This window comes from Amphiprion ocellaris, chromosome 23 (genome assembly GCF_022539595.1).
Source record: "Amphiprion ocellaris isolate individual 3 ecotype Okinawa chromosome 23, ASM2253959v1, whole genome shotgun sequence".
Classification (NCBI taxonomy): Eukaryota; Metazoa; Chordata; class Actinopteri; family Pomacentridae; genus Amphiprion; species Amphiprion ocellaris.
The window spans coordinates 1,335,940-1,352,697 of record NC_072788.1 but is presented as its reverse complement, the minus strand read 5'-3'; the positions used below and the strand labels follow the sequence as shown (position 1 = coordinate 1,352,697).

Below are 16,758 nucleotides of genomic sequence, written 5' to 3'. Positions count from 1 at the left end.
TGTAATATAGTTACAGTTTATATAAATTTATTCTGCACATTCAGAAAGATTAATGCAAAGTCAATAAAATAAAGTACCATTTTGCATCAGTCTTTTCCTCATTTCATGTAATTTTGGACACATTTTGAGTCATTTTTGGGCAAATTTAGGTCAAAATATCTAAAAACTGGAAACTTGTCCAGTCAAACTTTCCACACATCAGATCTTACTGATGGCGCCTCACAAATTTATAAAATATTGATGAAAGACTGTACATACATACACACATACACACACACATTCATACATACATACATACATACATACATATACACACACACTCTCACAGGAAGTTTCTGAGGACACAATACCACCCTCAGTTGAAGGTTTTGCACTTTTTCCCCCTTTTTCAGATCAAATAATTAGTCATTGTTGTCTTTTTGGGCAATTCTTTCCTAATTTTGGATGAGCTTCCAGAAATTTTAGACACATTTTAATTAATTTTGGACAAAGTTTTTGTCATTTCAGGCATAATTTTTGTCAGAATATCTAAAAACTGGAACCTCGTCTTGCCATACGTGCTATACATCAAATTCTACTGATGTTAGAGCCTTGTTGACATCGGTCACGTGATGCAGAGAAGAAGATTGTGCCTAATGCATCCACATGAGCTACTGATGAACTACGAGATTCCAGTGTTTAGATATTTTGGCCTAAAATTTGGCCAAAAACGACTCCAAATGTGTCCACAATTACTTGAAATTCAAACATGACAATGATGACTAGTTACGTGATCTTAAAAGTGGGAAAAAGTACGACATTTTCAAACTTTGGGAGTATTGTGTCCCTATCAAGTTCCTGTTAGTGTATATATAAGGATGGATCCATATATCTACTAAAATACAGTCTTGGGTTGACATTTCACCAACTGTTGAGGCTCTAACATCAGTAGAACCTGATGTGTGGAAAATATGACAAGACACGATTCCTGTTTTTTGATATTTTGACCTAAAACCTGTACAAAATGACAAAAAAAATTGTCCACAATTACTTAAAATGTGTCTAAAATTACTTGAAACTCATCCAAAATTAAAAAAGAAATGCCCAAAATGACAACAATATCAATTTATTTGATCTTAAAAATAGAACGAAGCGCAAAACCTTCAACTGAGGGTGGTATTGTGTCTCCATAAAGTTCCTATAAGTGTTTATATAAATGGATGGATCCATATTTCTACTAAAATACAGTCTTTGGTCGACATTTCACAAACTTTTGAGGCTCTAACATCAGTAGAATTTGATGTATGGGAAGTATGATTCCTATTTTTTGATATCTTGGCCTAAAACGTGTCCGAAAGGACTAGAAATTTGTCCAAAATTACCTGAAATTTGTCCAAAATGACTTGAAAGTCGTCCAAAATTAGTCAAAGTCTGTCCCAAATGACTTGAAATTTGTCCAAAACTAGTTTAAAAATGTCAAAAATTACTTAAATGATTTTATTTACCTTAAAAATGGAAAAGAGTGCAAAACTTTCAACTGAGGTTGGTATTGGTATGAGGTTGGTAGTTCCTGTAAGTGTATATCTATGGATGGATCCATATTTCTACTAAAATCCAGTCTTTGGTTCACATTTCACCAACTGTTGAGGCTCTAACATCAGTAGAATCTGATGTGTGGAAAGTTCCAGGTCACTAAATGTCTCGTAATTGTCCTTAATGATTTGAAAAGTGTCTAAAATGCCTGAACGTTTCACAAAGTTTCCTGGTTTTTTTATAGAACAACATTTTGGCTCAACCAAGTAAAGCACCACTTTGCATCAATCTTTAGGAGTTTTGACAACTTCTGTTGACATTCTGAAGATTTCTACCACACTGAGTTGTAGGGATGAGCTTTTCATCTGCAGTCAAAGGTATTTTAATTACTTCATGACTGGCAGCATAAACACAAGCCTAAAAAAATCAATCTGAGGAAAAATTAGAATTATGGCGGCATGCTTCGGATTTTTTTTTCCTGCGAGATGGAAGGTGTGAATAAGCAGCGGATCCAGTCAGGTTTGCAGACCGTTATCCTCCTCCACGTGTCCTCAGGCTGAAGCAGTCTGCTGGAATCCTCCAACAAGACCCGACAGAGACCAGGAATCCGGCCTCACCCTGCAACAGCAGCTTCTCTCTTTGTAAACACAGACAGGAGCTCCACAAAGAGGTGGAGTAATTAGCCAGGAGCTGCAGCTCAGAGGGACTCAGGGTGAAACATTAAAACAGGATTGGTGTCGTAAAATGAGGCTCGGCCCATTATTTCTCAACTGTTGTACTTTGATGTATCCTTGTGGGAACATTCAGTGAGACTAAATCAGCTTCATGTGTTGTCAAATCTCAACATGGAAGCAGCTTGTCAATTTTTAAGATCAAATAGTTATTCATTGTCGTGCTTTTGGGCAATTTCTTGCTAATTTTGGACGAATTTCAAGTCATTTTGGACAAGATTTAGGTCAAAATACCAAAAAATGGGAATCAAACTTTCCACACATCATATTCTGATGTTAGAGCCTCAACAGTTGGTGAAATGTCGACCGAAGACTGGATTTTAGTAGAAATATGGATCCATCCATTTATATACACTTACAGGAACTTGCTGTGGACACAGAACCACCCTCAGTTACAGCACTTTTTTTCCCATTTTTACGATCAAATAATTAGTCATTGTTGTAATTTTGGGCAATTTCTTACTAATTTTCGACAAGTTTCAAATCATTTTGGATAAATTTCGAGTCATTTTGGACCAGTTTTAGGTCAAAATATCAAAAACCAGGAAACTTGTCATGTCATATTTTCCACACATCAGATTCTACTGATGTTAGAGCCTCAACAGTTGGTGAAATGTCGACCGAAGACTGGATTTTAGTAGAAATATGGATCCATCCATAGATATACACTTACAGGAACTTTCTGTGGACACAGTGCCACATAAGTTTGAACATTTCATTCTTCTTTCCACTTTTAAGAATCAATAATTACAAATGTGTTCTCTACTGGATCCATTCAATCATTTAATGACGGTGGGATTTTTATTTCTGGGGCTACCAAGGTTGAAAATACTAAAATTGTCAGATCTGAAAACATCTGAAATTCTCCAAATTCAGCCAAAATATTTCCCAGAACTTAGTTCTGAGTTTCAAATAACAAATAAATCAACTAAATCCACAACGCCGCCGCCTGAAATGACCCTGGTACTGATATTAAAAGCACAAAGAAATCATTCTCTGGTAATATATTACTCCCTTTAATGAATAAAGTGTTTTTAATAAAAAACAAAAACTAATTTCTTTGACTGTACAGAGAAGCCCACAGTTAATATTCACATGCAACACAAAGGAAGAGAAATCCATGTAGAAAAACACATATGAGCCAAAACATTAAGACCACTTGGAGTTACCAAGACAATGTTCTCATAAAGACCTCCAGAGGTCTTAGAGGGTTCTACCAGGCATGTTTCTGCTCATTCGTGTCAAACATGGTTCATTATTTTATTATTATATAAAGTCCACGCCCAAATCCAACACATTCATAAATATACACACATGTACATCACATCTGCTTTACAGTCCGTCCTCCTTCCCCTGAGTTTATCCTGAAGCTCTTCCTGGCGTCCTACTGCCCAGATGATCCGGTGGTGTCATCGCTGTCTGCTCCCTGTGGAGACCCAGGCATGGACCCTCCTACCGAGCCTCCCCCCGGTCCTCCCCCCCTCCGGGCAGCCTTCCCCTTCAGCAGGGCGCTGTCAGGGTGCAGCTGATGGAGGTGGAGGAGCAGCTCGTCCTGAGTTCCCGCCGTGTGGCCACACTCCTCGCAGACGTACAGCTTGTTGCGCCGCTCCTTGTAGGCGTATTTCAGGGTGACGCTGTGGATCTTCTTCATGTGGGACTCCAGGGAGCAGCGCTGGGTGAAGGCCTTCTCACAGAGGGTGCACTTATATGGACGGACGCCTGGACGGAAAAATGATGTCATCAATTAATGCTGCCACCATCATGTGTCACATCATGATGCTGCCACCACCATGCTTCACACATGATGCTGCCACCACCGTGCTTCACACATGATGCTGCCACCACCGTGCTTCACATCATGATGCTGCCACCTCCATGCTTCCCATCATGATGCTGCCACCACCATGTTTCACACATGATGCTGCCACCACCGTGCTTCACATCATGATGCTGCCACCACCGTGCTTCACATCATGATGCTGCCACCACCGTGCTTTACATCATGATGCTGCCACCACCGTGCTTCACACATGATGCTGCCACCACCGTGCTTCACACATGATGCTGCCACCACCGTGCTTCACATCATGATGCTGCCACCACCGTGCTTCACATCATGATGCTGCCTCCACCGTGCTTCACACATGATGCTGCCACCACCGTGCTTCACATCATGATGCTGCCACCACCGTGCTTCACACATGATGCTGCCACCACCGTGCTTCACACATGATGCTGCCACCACCGTGCTTCACACATGATGCTGCCACCTCCATGCTTCCCATCATGATGCTGCCACCACCATGCTTCACATCATGATGCTGCCACCACCATGCTTCACATTATAATGCTGCCAGAGAACTCTGAATACATGTTTTAGACTGTAACTGTGCATGTGTGTGAACATTCAGGTAGTGTGTAGTTACCTGTATGAGTGCGTACGTGTCTCTTGAGGTCGAAGGTGTCATTGAAGCCTTTGCCGCAGAAGCTGCACAGGTGTCTCTTGGTCTCGTTGTGACACTTTATATGTCTGTTTAACATTCGCTGGTACTGGAAGGTTTTCTGGCAAACCTAAATGCAGCAAAAACACACTCAAGTTACATTACATCAGGGCAGAATCAAACATTAAAGATGCCTGGTGGAGTTTTAAACAAGTACTAGTTAAGTTGACATTCAGGAATATGAATTATAATTCCTTAATTATACCAATGACTTTACTGTATTTAATGAAGCAAAGTTTTACCTTCATACTCTGAATATTTTCAGAGTTCCGGGTCCTTGAAGTACATAGAGGTGGGTCCAGACTTCTCATTTTGGAAAATTTTTGAGTCACTTTAGAGAATCTTTTGTCTTTTCAGACAAGAATTGGGTCATTTTGGACAAATTTGGTTGAGGGAAAACTTCAAATAATTTTAAATTATGTACATTTTCTTGAAGACTCTTCACTTGAGCGATTTAAAGAACTTTTTGATCATTTTGGATACATTTTTAGTCATTTTAGAGACATTTTTTGTCAATTTAGGCAAGAACTGAATGATTTTGGACAAATTTGGAGTCATTTTTGAGACGTTTTTGTCATGTTAGACAAATTTTGAGTAATTTTGGACAAAAGTTTAGTCAGTTTGGACAGGTTTTGGGTCATTTTGGACAAATTTTTTGTCACTGGAGAAATTTTAGTCTTTTTAGAGATGTTTCAAGATCTTTTGGATGTGCTTTGAATCGTTTTGGGTGTATTTGGTTTAGGAAAACTTTCAAAAGGTCATTGTGGGTTCACTTTCCAGGCTCATATCAGCATGTGTGATAGGTGGTTGGTCAGAACAAGTTCTAGACAATGAAAGGAACATTTTCACCTACTGTGACCAACGTAAGTCGGAATTTATTCACAGTATGAAGGTAAAACTTTGCTTCATTAAATAGAATTACTGTAGATAAAGAACCATCTGGTTGGTTTTGATTTGGTTGATTTTCTCTAGAATGATGCCCCCAAAGGTTAAAACGGTTCTTAAACGCTGCTCTAAATTAATCGCTGAATAACTTGGTGCAAGCTTAAACATGTCTCTACAAGGTTCTGTCATCAAATCTGTCTTCTTAAACTCATCTTTTTACCTGACACACAAACTCTGCTGTCGTCGCCATGGACGAAGTTTGACTTTGACCTGCTGATCTGGTCACCATGGAGACCGTCTCCATGGGGGCGGAGGTCGTCGTCGAGGCAACCGGCATCTCGTGTGTGGTTAGGAGCGGTCGGGTGGGAATGGGAGGAAGATTCAGGGGAAGAAGAGACGGATCGGGAGGCAACTCGCCTGTAGTCACCTGCAGCAGAGAAAACATTAGTAATTTTAATTTTCTGTTCTCATAAAGTCGAGATTCAACCCGAAACTAAATCAACGTTTGACAATCTGAGATGGAAATGCAGCAGTTTTCTGACTATTAGAAAGAAAATCTCATGAATAACAGAACAAAACTCAAAGACTTGACATTTAGATGAATATAAACCCAGTGTAAATGACCACTTTATGGTTTAAATCTTCACTTTTGAACAAATATTTAGATTGAACGTGAAATTTCATGAATATCTGACAATCTGAGATGGATGATGGAGCAATTTTCTTATCAAACATCTTCACAAAAACAAACATCTGCAGGTCAGGCTTCACATCCTTTCTGCCCATTCAACAGAAACCCATGAAGAACTGTGTTACAGTCCTGATTTCTTGCCTTGATTTTGGCTCGGATGTACGTGGAGCCGCCCTGCGACCTCCTCCGGATCTCGGACTTCTCCTCAGCCGGGCTCTGAGGTCGACCCAGAACCGTGCTGGACGGCAGCTCGGCCGACGTCTGAGCGTCCGAGCGTTTGGCGAGGCAGAGCGGAGTCGTCTCGGCCGGACTGGCTTCAGCCTCCATCATCAGGACGGACGGAGGGAAGATGGAAACTGCAGAAAGAAAGAAGCAGCCAAACTGTTAGTCGTCCTCTGGAACCAGCAAGTCCAGTATTCAGACTCGTTTAGTTCTGGTTTTGGTCTCCGACTTTGTGTTTAGTCAGCAGGTTGTGTGCAGAAACTTTTACAGCCTTTTTTTTTTTTCTAAAAACAGAAGCAAACACTGACGCTGAGCTGCAGATTTAGATGAAGACTGTCTGCAGGTTCATCAGGACTCATTGTTCCGTTTCAGTTTTATAATTTAGTAATTTAGAAATATCGATTATAGATTTTACATCCACTCCAGGTGTCAACCTTTGTTTACTCTGCCAAGGAACGGTGGAGTTATGTGACGATTGCAGTACGTTTGTCTGTGTGTCTGTTAGCATTACTTCAAGAACCGCCTTTCATCTTGGATGAGAGGTGGAACGTCTTCAAGAACCTACCAGAGAAGTCTAGTTGAACCTCTTGAACCTCTTGTAGGTGTGTCATTTTGTGGTCGTGTAGCATCTGACTTTGCTTGTTTTATGTCATTTCATGGTCTTTCTGTAACATTGTGGTAATTTTACGTCTTGTTTCGTCCCAGTTTGGTTGTTTTTCATCATTTTGTGGTAGTTTCTGCTGTACTTTGGTCATTTTATGTCTTTATGAGTTCATTTGACATCACATTTTGATTGTTTTATATCCTTTTGTAGTGGGTTGGAGTTACATTTTGGTTGCTTTTATGTCCTTTTGTGGTAGTTTAGCATCTTATTTTGGTTGTTTTATGGTATTTCGTGGTCTTTGTGTACCATTTTGGTCATTTTATGTCTTTATGAGTTCATTTGGTGTCACATGCTGGCTGTTTTGGATCCTTTTGTAGTAGTTTAGCATATTATTTTGGTTGTTTTATATCCTTTTGTGGTCTTCATTGTAACATTTTGGTCATTTTATGTCTTTTTACATCCCAGTCTGGTCGTTTTTCATCATTTTGTGGTTGTTTTGTGCTGCACTTTGGTCATTTTAAGTCTTTATGAGTTCATTTGGCATCTTATTTTGGCTGTTTTACATCATTTTGTGGTTGTTTAGAATCTTATTTTGGCTGTTTTACATCATTTTGTGGTTGTTTAGAATCTTATTTTGGCTGTTTTACATCATTTTGTGGTTGTTTAGAATCTTATTTTGGCTGTTTTACATCATTTTGTGGTTGTTTAGAATCTTATTTTGGCTGTTTTACGTCATTTTGTTGTTGTTTAGCATCTTATTTTGACTGCTTTACGTCATTTTGTGGTAGTTTAGCATCTTATTTTGACTGTTTTACGTCATTTTGTGGTAGTTTAGCATCTTATTTTGACTGTTTTACGTCATTTTGTGGTAGTTTAGCATCTTATTTTGACTGTTTTACGTCATTTTGTGGTAGTTTAGCATCTTATTTTGGCTGTTTTACGTCATTTTGTGATCAGATTTTGGCAGTGATGCGGGGTTTGTGTAGTTTCACCTTTAGTTTGCATCATTAAATCAACAGAGAATATTCTGATCACTGCATTGTTTCACTCGTTTATCCACCTCACTGTGACAACAGATGATTAATAAATGTGACTGTAGTTTAAAACAGGCAGTAAAAGAGATCTGAGGCTCATGTAGGAGGAAAATTAAATCTGCTGAACTATAACGTTTCACAATAGACCGTTGGCTTCATATCTTTTAATGAGCAAACCTGCAGGGTTCAATATGTGTGTGTTTGAGCTATTGTTAGAGATTGTGCACACACACACACACCTGGACACACACACTCTGTGCTCAGCACCACAGCTGGACCGGTCTGACCAGACCATCCTGCAGCTCCAGATCTGCTCCTTCCTCAAACAATCCACCTCCGCAGGAACACAACACGACACAACACAACACAACGCGACACACTGAGGCCTGCAGGTGCAGCTCTTTGTCGGTCTGTGTGTTCAGGTAAGGCAAGGTGTGTCTCGGTGCAGGCAGCCAATCAGCTGAGCCGCACTCAGGCAAATGTGAATGCAAACGAAGCCGCACAATGAAATGAAAACAGAAAGACGCAACGAGCAGCAGAGCTAACGGGATTCAGAGAGAAGCAGACAGGAGTTTTACACCGACGTTAACTAGAATGTGAGGTTTTTAGTAATAAATGTAGCTCAAAATGTGACTAAATTATCATTAAATCATCCAGATAAAGTGTAGACAGACCGATGTGTTGTTAGTCCACCAGAAGCTACATGACCAGATAATATATGGCTATTTTACACAATTCTTTTTCCAGAAAGTGTCTATGAGATGATCCTGGTATCTTCTGTGTGTAAAAATGCTCCTTTCATTGTCTAGAACTTGTTCTGACCAACCACCTATCACACATGCTGATATGAGCCTGGAAAGTTTACCCACAATGACCTTTTTAAAGTTTTCTCTGGTCAATTATCAGAAAACAGAAACATATCCAGAGAACCAGTGATTGTTTCTAGGACTCTATGACATTAAACCACTGCAGTTTTACTGTTCAAACTACCATACATCCCATAATACTGATGCTCAAAGTCTAAAAAGACTAAAACTTCTCCAGAGTGACTCAAGATTTGTCCACAATGACCCAAAACCTGTCCAAGCTGACTACACTGTTGTCCAGAATTACTAAAAGTTTGTCTAACATGACAAAAACTTCTGAAAAAATGACTCCAAATTTGTCCAAAATGACAAAAAAAAAAATCTACAGTGACTCAAGAGGTCTTCAAGAAAATGTACATATTGGAAAATTATTTTAGTTTTCCCTCAACCAGATTTGTCCAAAATTACCCAATTCTTGTCTAAAAAGACAAAAACTTCTCTAAATTGTCTACTGATGCTCAATGTTAAAAAATAACATATAGCTCATTTAGTGTTTAGGATACATGAGAAAACAGTGAAACACAAACAAAAACATGAAATGTATCAAGATGGAAGATGCTACAAATTATTAAGTTTGACTGCTTTGCTTTAAAGTGACTTCAATCATTAAAAACCTGTGATTAAAATAGAAACAGGTGGGTCCACAAATTTGTCCAAAATGACTGGAAACTTGCACAAGACTGGACAAAAATGTCCAAAATGGCAACAAGTTGTCTCAATTCATCAGAACTAGTCGAAAAGATTCAGATTCACTTTATTGTCATTGCAACAAGTGCAACGAAAGGTAAGGTGTAGACCATACAGTGCAAAATACAAAAGATATATATATAAAAGCTTTGTAATAATAAAAACAAAAGCACATAATGACAAGATGGATTTAAAATTAAAAAGGCACCGTTAAAACACGGGTTGAGGTATTTACATAAGAGCAGAGAAAAATGACTTAAAAATTGTAGTATATGACTGAAAATGTGTCCTTATTCTAATGATTCAGTGTTTCGACTGTGACTCTTGAAGTGGATGTAAAACTGATCTGGTGTCAGTTTTTATCAGAACTCAGATGTGTTTTTCCTCCTAAATGTCATGGTTCTATCTGTTGGACTGATGAAGTTCTGAGGATCAGAACTGATGGAAAAAGACCATTAAAAAGTGATAAATCTGGACTTGTAACTCTGAAAATATTCAAATTATGAAGGTAAAACTCTGATCATTAATGAAGTTACTGCAGATGAAGAACCAGATGGTTCTTTGGGGTCATTTGCTTCTTTTAGTGGAGATTTTGTGTCCTTCTGTCATATTTCCAGCTATTTTTGTGTTGATTTTGCATCTATTTGTGTTAGTTTTGGCCTTTTTGTGGTAATTTTGCATTTTTCAGTGGACATTTTGTGTCTTCTTGTGGTATATTTGCCTCTTGTTGTGGTTATTTTGTGTTTCTTTGTGGTAATTTTGGCCCCTTTTTTGGAGTTTGGTCTCTTTTTGTGGTAATTTTCCAGCTTTTTAATTTATTTTAGTTGCAGTTTTTACCAGAACTCAGATGTGTTTCTCCTCCTAAATGTCATGGTTCTATCTGCTGGACTGATGAAGTTCTGAGACTCAGAAATGATGGAAAAAGACCATTTAATGGACTTTTTCAGTACCCACTTCTGTATACTTTAAGGGTCTGTAACCCTGAAAATATTCACATTATGAAGGTAAAACTTGATTAAATAAAGTTCCAGTTGATTCTGAGGTTTCCTTTAGCCGTGTTTTAAATCTGTCCTCTTTCCTCGCCGTGGCTGATAGTTTCTGTGGCGACTGAGCAGCTGCTGGACATTTAATCTGTGTTGTTTGTTCTCCTCGCCGTGAATGAGGTTTGTGTGTTTGGGAGGTGAAGGTTGAGGACGTCAGAATAAAAACGCTGCTGCTGTTTCTGCCTCTTTAATATTTTCTCTTGTTGTCCGCTCAGCTGAGAGCCAATAATCAGCCGATATCTTCATCAAACACTGAGTCTCGCTGTGTTTGCCGAAGGCGTCTGTCTGCAGCAGTCGGCTGGTCCGTTACATTTCCTTCCATCCAGCAAACATTAACCTCAGGAGAACCCACAAACACAACTGGAAATACTAGAATATAAAGCTGGAAACATGCAGGAACTGTGAAGTATCTCCACGTTTTCTATCATCTTCTGTAAAACTCTAAGTGTTTCTGAGACTCCACAAAACCTGTAAAACCAAAAAACTACAACCTAAACAGCACCTAAATGCACCACATCAGAAATCCAGTTGACTTATTTACCTTTATAGTTGCAAAAATTGTTTTGATGTCCGAAATCATTCATATTTTGTGTAATTTAAACGCAAATTTGTGGGATTTCAAACCAAATTTAAGTTGATGAAATAAGTCAATAAGAAATTAGGGACATCAGATGTAAAATTTACATTTAAATAACATTAAAAAACTACTTGGAAAAACTGAATTTTAAACCAAAACATACATTTTTAACATTGTTATTCTGAATATGTATTTAATGGAACATAATTAGCTTAATTAATAAGATAAAATTATGATTCACTGAGTTAAATGAACCTTTTACAAACATTATTTTTACGGTTGACATAATAATTTTGAATCAACTTCATTTTGTGTGTAATTTGAACTCGTGTTTGTTTTTGTTTTTTAGATTTAAATATCACAACAAGTTGCAGTTATAATAAAGTTAATCAGATATAAGTTGGTTGTTAAACACATTTCATTTTATTTAATTTACAAGCTGCTACAGAAACAAAAACAAGAAAAGTAAAAACTACTGAAGAAAATCTAATTGGAACAATTAAATTTTTTAAAGGTTTGTCAATTTAAAAATGTGTGTTCATTTAAATAACGTGGCACAACTTAAAAACTTTCATTTTTATTAGTTTAGTTTTAGTTTATTTGTATTAATTTCTTCTTTCTATTTAAATAACATGAGAAAAAGTTTTAAAGTTGTTCCAACTAGTTTGCTCACACTATTTCAAAATAAAGTTAATCGGATAAAAGTTTGTTGTTAAGTGAATTATTTTTTTATAAAAGCTGCTACAGAAACAAAACATGAAAAATAAAAATCTACTGAAGACAATCTAATTGGAGCAATTTAATTTTTTAAAAGTGTCAATCTAAAAACGTGTGTTCATTTAAATAACATGAAACAGGTGTTTTTTGGCGAGTCTAAACATTATTTTTACATTTCTGTTTGTATAAAACATAATATAAAATGTTTCTTCTTCTTATCCGAGCACAGAGCTGTGCTAGCAGTTTCCTACTGGTCCCAGTCTTTATGCTAAGCTAAGCTACGCTAACATCACCAGTGGTCACATTCAGCAGAGGGAAACAAGAATCAATTGTGGTTCAGTTCAGTGAAGACAACGAATCGTGTGTCTGAGCCTGAGTCACATCAGATGCAAATGAAGCTGCACCTCGACAAATAAAGATGAAAACGGGCGATATGTGGAGCAGCAGAGTTAGCTTCAAAGTTAGCAGCAGAGTTAGCTTCAGAGTTAGCAGCAGAATTAGCTTCAAAGTTAGCAGCAGAGTTAGCTTCAGAGTTAGCTTCAAAGTTAGCAGCAGAGTTAGCTTCAGAGTTAGCTTCAAAGTTAGCAGCAGAATTAGCTTCAAAGTTAGCAGCAGAGTTAGCTTCAGAGTTAGCTTCAAAGTTAGCAGCAGAGTTAGCTTCAGAGTTAGCTTCAAAGTTAGCTTCAGAGTTAGCTTCAAAGTTAGCAGCAGAGTTAGATTCAGAGTTAGCTTCAGAGTTAGCAGCAGAGTTAGCTTCAAAGTTAGCAGTAGAGTTAGCTTCAGAGTTAGCAGCAGAGTTAGCTTCAGAGTTAGCTTCAAAGTTAGCAGCAGAGTTAGCTTCAGAGTTAGCTTCAGAGTTAGCAGCAGCGTTAGCTTCAAAGTTAGCAGCAGAGTTAGCTTCAAAGTTAGCAGCAGAGTTAGCTTCAGAGTTAGCTTCAAAGTTAGCAGCAGAGTTAGCTTCAGAGTTAGCAGCAGAGTTAGCTTCAAAGTTAGCAGTAGAGTTAGCTTCAGAGTTAACAGCAGAGTTAGCAGCAGAGTTAGCTTCAGAGTTAGCAGCAGAGTTAGCTTCAGAGTTAGCTTCAAAGTTAGCAGCAGAGTTAGCAGCAGAGTTAGCTTCAGAGTTAGCAGCAGAGTTAGTGGTAGATCTGCACAAACTTCAGAGAGGATCAGGATCTAGAGAGGGGCTGTAACTGTGTATATTGGGAGATTTTCCAAACACAGCTTAAAATCTGGCAAAATTCTCATTAAAATCATCCGTTGAAAGAAGAAATGGACCAATGGTTTGGATAAATTTAGATATTTTGGATAAAAACACATTTTCAGTAAAGTTTCTCAATGGGACTTTCATTATTATTAGACTTCAGGGTCAGTTAGAAGCTTGGTTTGGGTTCAAATATGACTTTTTCACAAGATGTTTGAAGCTTCCCGTCATTTTCTTTGTTACCATGGTGATGTAAAAGGAGTGACATTTAAAAACATGTTGATTTGAAATCTGCCTTTAAATTAAAGATCAGATTAATTTCAGTTTCATCTTATGTGAGCTTTAAATTTAAAAAATGATGATTTTAATTTTTTGGATCCAGAAAATTAAAGAGTTTCTCATTGGGACTTTTTGTTCTGTTTAAATTCAGTTATAATTAGGATTATTATGAAGGTGCAGGATAAAGAGGAACCCGTTGAACCGGTTTATTCATGGCTTTGTGTAAATGAATGGAGTGAAACTGTTTTGGTTTTTTTTGACTAAGATGTGAGAATTATGTCCTGATGTTTCCTCATTCTGCTGTGTTCTAGAACATTTAAATACATCCTTAAAAACGTGTGTTTACTTAAAAAAAAGTCACTTCTGTTGCTCTCAGAGTTCAATAAGTGTACGATCAGTTTTAATCATTCGGCAGAATCAATCAGCACAAACCTGCATGAGTCAGAAACACTTTGCAGCTTTCAATAAGTCGAGTTTGTTTTAAACGTAATGTCGTCTGAGTCAGACTGGGCTGAAAACTGAACACATTTCAGGCTGGTGACCCATCAGAAACAGGCCCTGGCACATGTTTGTGGATTATGAGATAAAAATAAACCCTTCACACACACACACATGCACACGCCAACATGCACACACACTCCATACATCTATCTCTGTGAGGACATGATGCCCTTTAGCTGAGTCATAACCACAAGCTTTGTGCCAAAGTGAGGACCAGAAAGGATGTTCCCTTAATATCCAAAAAAAGTTTAAAAGTCAAAGTTGTCCTCACAAAAGTAGACACGCACACGCACACGCATAGATAACTGTCTAAACTGATGGTATCTGGCGCCTCAAAACTATTCAACACGTCTGTTTCTGAGGACAATTACCATACTTGTGTGTGTGTGTGAGAGACACGACACACACACACACACACACACACACACACACACACACACACACACACACACACACACCGGGCAGGTACATCAAGTAACGGCACATACCAGAAACTGTAGCTGAGACCGCTGCTGGGTTCAGTCAGATGGTAACTGTGCGTAATTACGCACAGGCGCTCTTTGTTTAAGTCTTTGAGGAAAGTTTTCACGACAAACTGTGTATTTGGAGAAAAAGCTAAACTTTTTTTTCTAGCTGACAGTGATTTTGGTTCTTCATCAAGACTTAAAGTAATCAGAAAAACAGAGTGTGACTGTGGAAATAGAAGTAGAATTGAATTTGATTGTGTTGATTTCGGTGCGTAAAATGCATCCAAACGCTGATCAAACACGGATTCCAACGGTTCCTGCTGAAACGCTCTGTGACGAAACTGCTGTTGAAGGTGATTTTTCAGAGCTTTTTATTTTTTATTTTTGTTGAGTTTTTGAAGCACCTGGAGGTTGCCCTCGGTTCAGTTCATCCAGACCTTCCGGCTTCAAACACCGAGAGGATGTAAAAGTCAATGATTAAAAGTTAACGGTGAGGAGACGAGGAGCCGCAGAGACGGAGGGGGAAGGGTGAGGCAGGGAGGGAGACTGGAGAGGTTTAGGGTGTAGTCCGTTACTTGTTATCTGATACCGCCGTGGTCTTACAATAAAACTCCAACAATAGGGACTGTTGTGAGGAGCAGAGGTGACTCCAAAAAGCCTCATTTACATGGAAAACCCTCCGTGAGATCAAATCTGGCACAGTTACAGGGTCGTTTTGTCATTATTATCACCTGAGGAGGCCTTAAAGTGTTGGAAGAAGAAACCAGAAGAGAGTTTCTGTCCTAAATCACACAAAAAATAACTAAATGAAGCAGTTGGTTAAAATTAAATATAAACAGTATTTATTTGAAAGGATTTCCTATTTAATTACCGTAACTCTGACCACAAAGTGAAGAATTTAGTTTTTATATGAAGCTGATGATCGAAATGATGTTTTTAAATCAGTAAATTAGACTTTCTGTTTCATTTTCAGTCCGTACTAATCAAAGAAGGACTCGGTTTAAGCTTCATTTCAGGAGAAGGCAGGAGGAAGAAAAGCGCAATCAGAGGTTGAAGGTCGATCTGTGCAAGTTTACAGGCCGGAGAGTCCCCGAGCAGCCGCGGATACCTGGACAGGTGAGCCGGGAGTCCTGCCTGATCCTGGATCCGCTTCAGTTTGTTCATAAAAACCACAAATAAAATTTAAAGAGTTTGGCTGAGACACGCGCAGCTGCCCCCGCCGGTTTCCCGTTATTCGGTGGCCCCGTTACTCTCCCTCCCTCCCCCTCCCCACCTGCCGCTGGATCCAAACCGTTAAACCCCCGACCTGTGCGTAAAAGCCGCCGCCGCCCGGCCTCCGGTAGGTGATTGACTCACCTGGGACGTAGACGTCGCCCCGCTCATCGTCCGGTAGCTCGCTCCAGTTCCGCTTCCCCGGCGATACGTTCGCCTTCTTCACCAGAAAGGCCCTCGGCATGCTGGGTCCCGCCCCGCAGGAAACCTGGACGCTGTCCTCCGAACTCCTCCGGCTCGATCCGCCGCGTTTCCGCCCCGGTAAGTTCCCGTCGGACAGGTGAGCAGCTCAGGTGAGGCGGCGGCAGGTAAAGCAGGAAACGGCTCTGCTCCGGAATAACGGGAGAGAGAGCGGAGCTGCCGGATCACACAGAGATAGGAACAGAGGTGGGACACCGAGCTGCACAGGTACTCATTTAAAAAGCAGGAAACAGGCGGCAACGCGCATGCGCGGCAGAAATAACGGTGACAACAAGCCGGGCTAGGCCTCATATACCTGCTGAACCGGTTTACCCTCCTCAGCCCGGCTCCATTCCGCTCCAAGGTGTGGAGAACACAACCCACACACACGCACACACACACACACACACACACACACGCACACACACACACACACACACACACACACACACACACACACACACACACACACACACACACTGCAGCACCATAAAGGCCAATCAGAGTTTATTATTTACCTTCAGTCAGTAAATGTCTGACTGTTAGTTTGACTGTTGAAGAGATAAAAATGATCTGGAGGATTCACGTCTCAAGAAACATCAAACTAAAGCAACTGAAACTCACTAAACAACAACTTTTTTCACTTTTTAACACACAACATGTGAACTTTAAGATTCTGTTTCCTGTAGGCCTTAAAGCCCTGATAAATCCTGAAGCATCACTTTCTGTAGAACAGACGAGTGTTGACATGAGACAGAACAAACCACAACATTTTCCTCAACCAAATT

The 16,758-nt window shown here is 39.3% G+C and overlaps 1 protein-coding gene across 1 annotated transcript; it reads right to left on the bottom strand.

The window, feature by feature from the left end:
- Window positions 1–3,243: 3,243 nt before the first annotated feature.
- ovol1a (ovo-like zinc finger 1a) lies at window positions 3,244–16,206 on the bottom strand. The gene is made up of 5 exons (XM_023293680.3): window positions 15,875–16,206; window positions 6,462–6,676; window positions 5,850–6,056; window positions 4,670–4,814; window positions 3,244–3,962 (listed from the first exon to the last, which is right to left on the bottom strand). The coding sequence occupies exons 1-5, from the start codon at window positions 15,972–15,974 to the stop codon at window positions 3,628–3,630; spliced, it is 1,002 nt and encodes a 333-aa protein (XP_023149448.1). The 5' UTR covers window positions 15,975–16,206; the 3' UTR covers window positions 3,244–3,627.
- Window positions 16,207–16,758: the final 552 nt, after the last annotated feature.

Bases quoted from the DNA above. Each gene is read 5' to 3' on its own strand.
- ovol1a (XM_023293680.3), bottom strand. From the start codon at position 15,974: ATGCCGAGGGCCTTTCTGGTGAAGAAGGCGAACGTATCGCCGGGGAAG. The intron at 6,677-15,874 runs GTGAGTCAATCA...TTCTTTCTGCAG, and splicing joins GGGCGACGTCTACGTCCCAG to TTTCCATCTTCCCTCCGTCC. The intron at 3,963-4,669 runs GTAACTACACAC...TTTTCCGTCCAG, and splicing joins ACACGTACGCACTCATACAG to GCGTCCGTCCATATAAGTGC.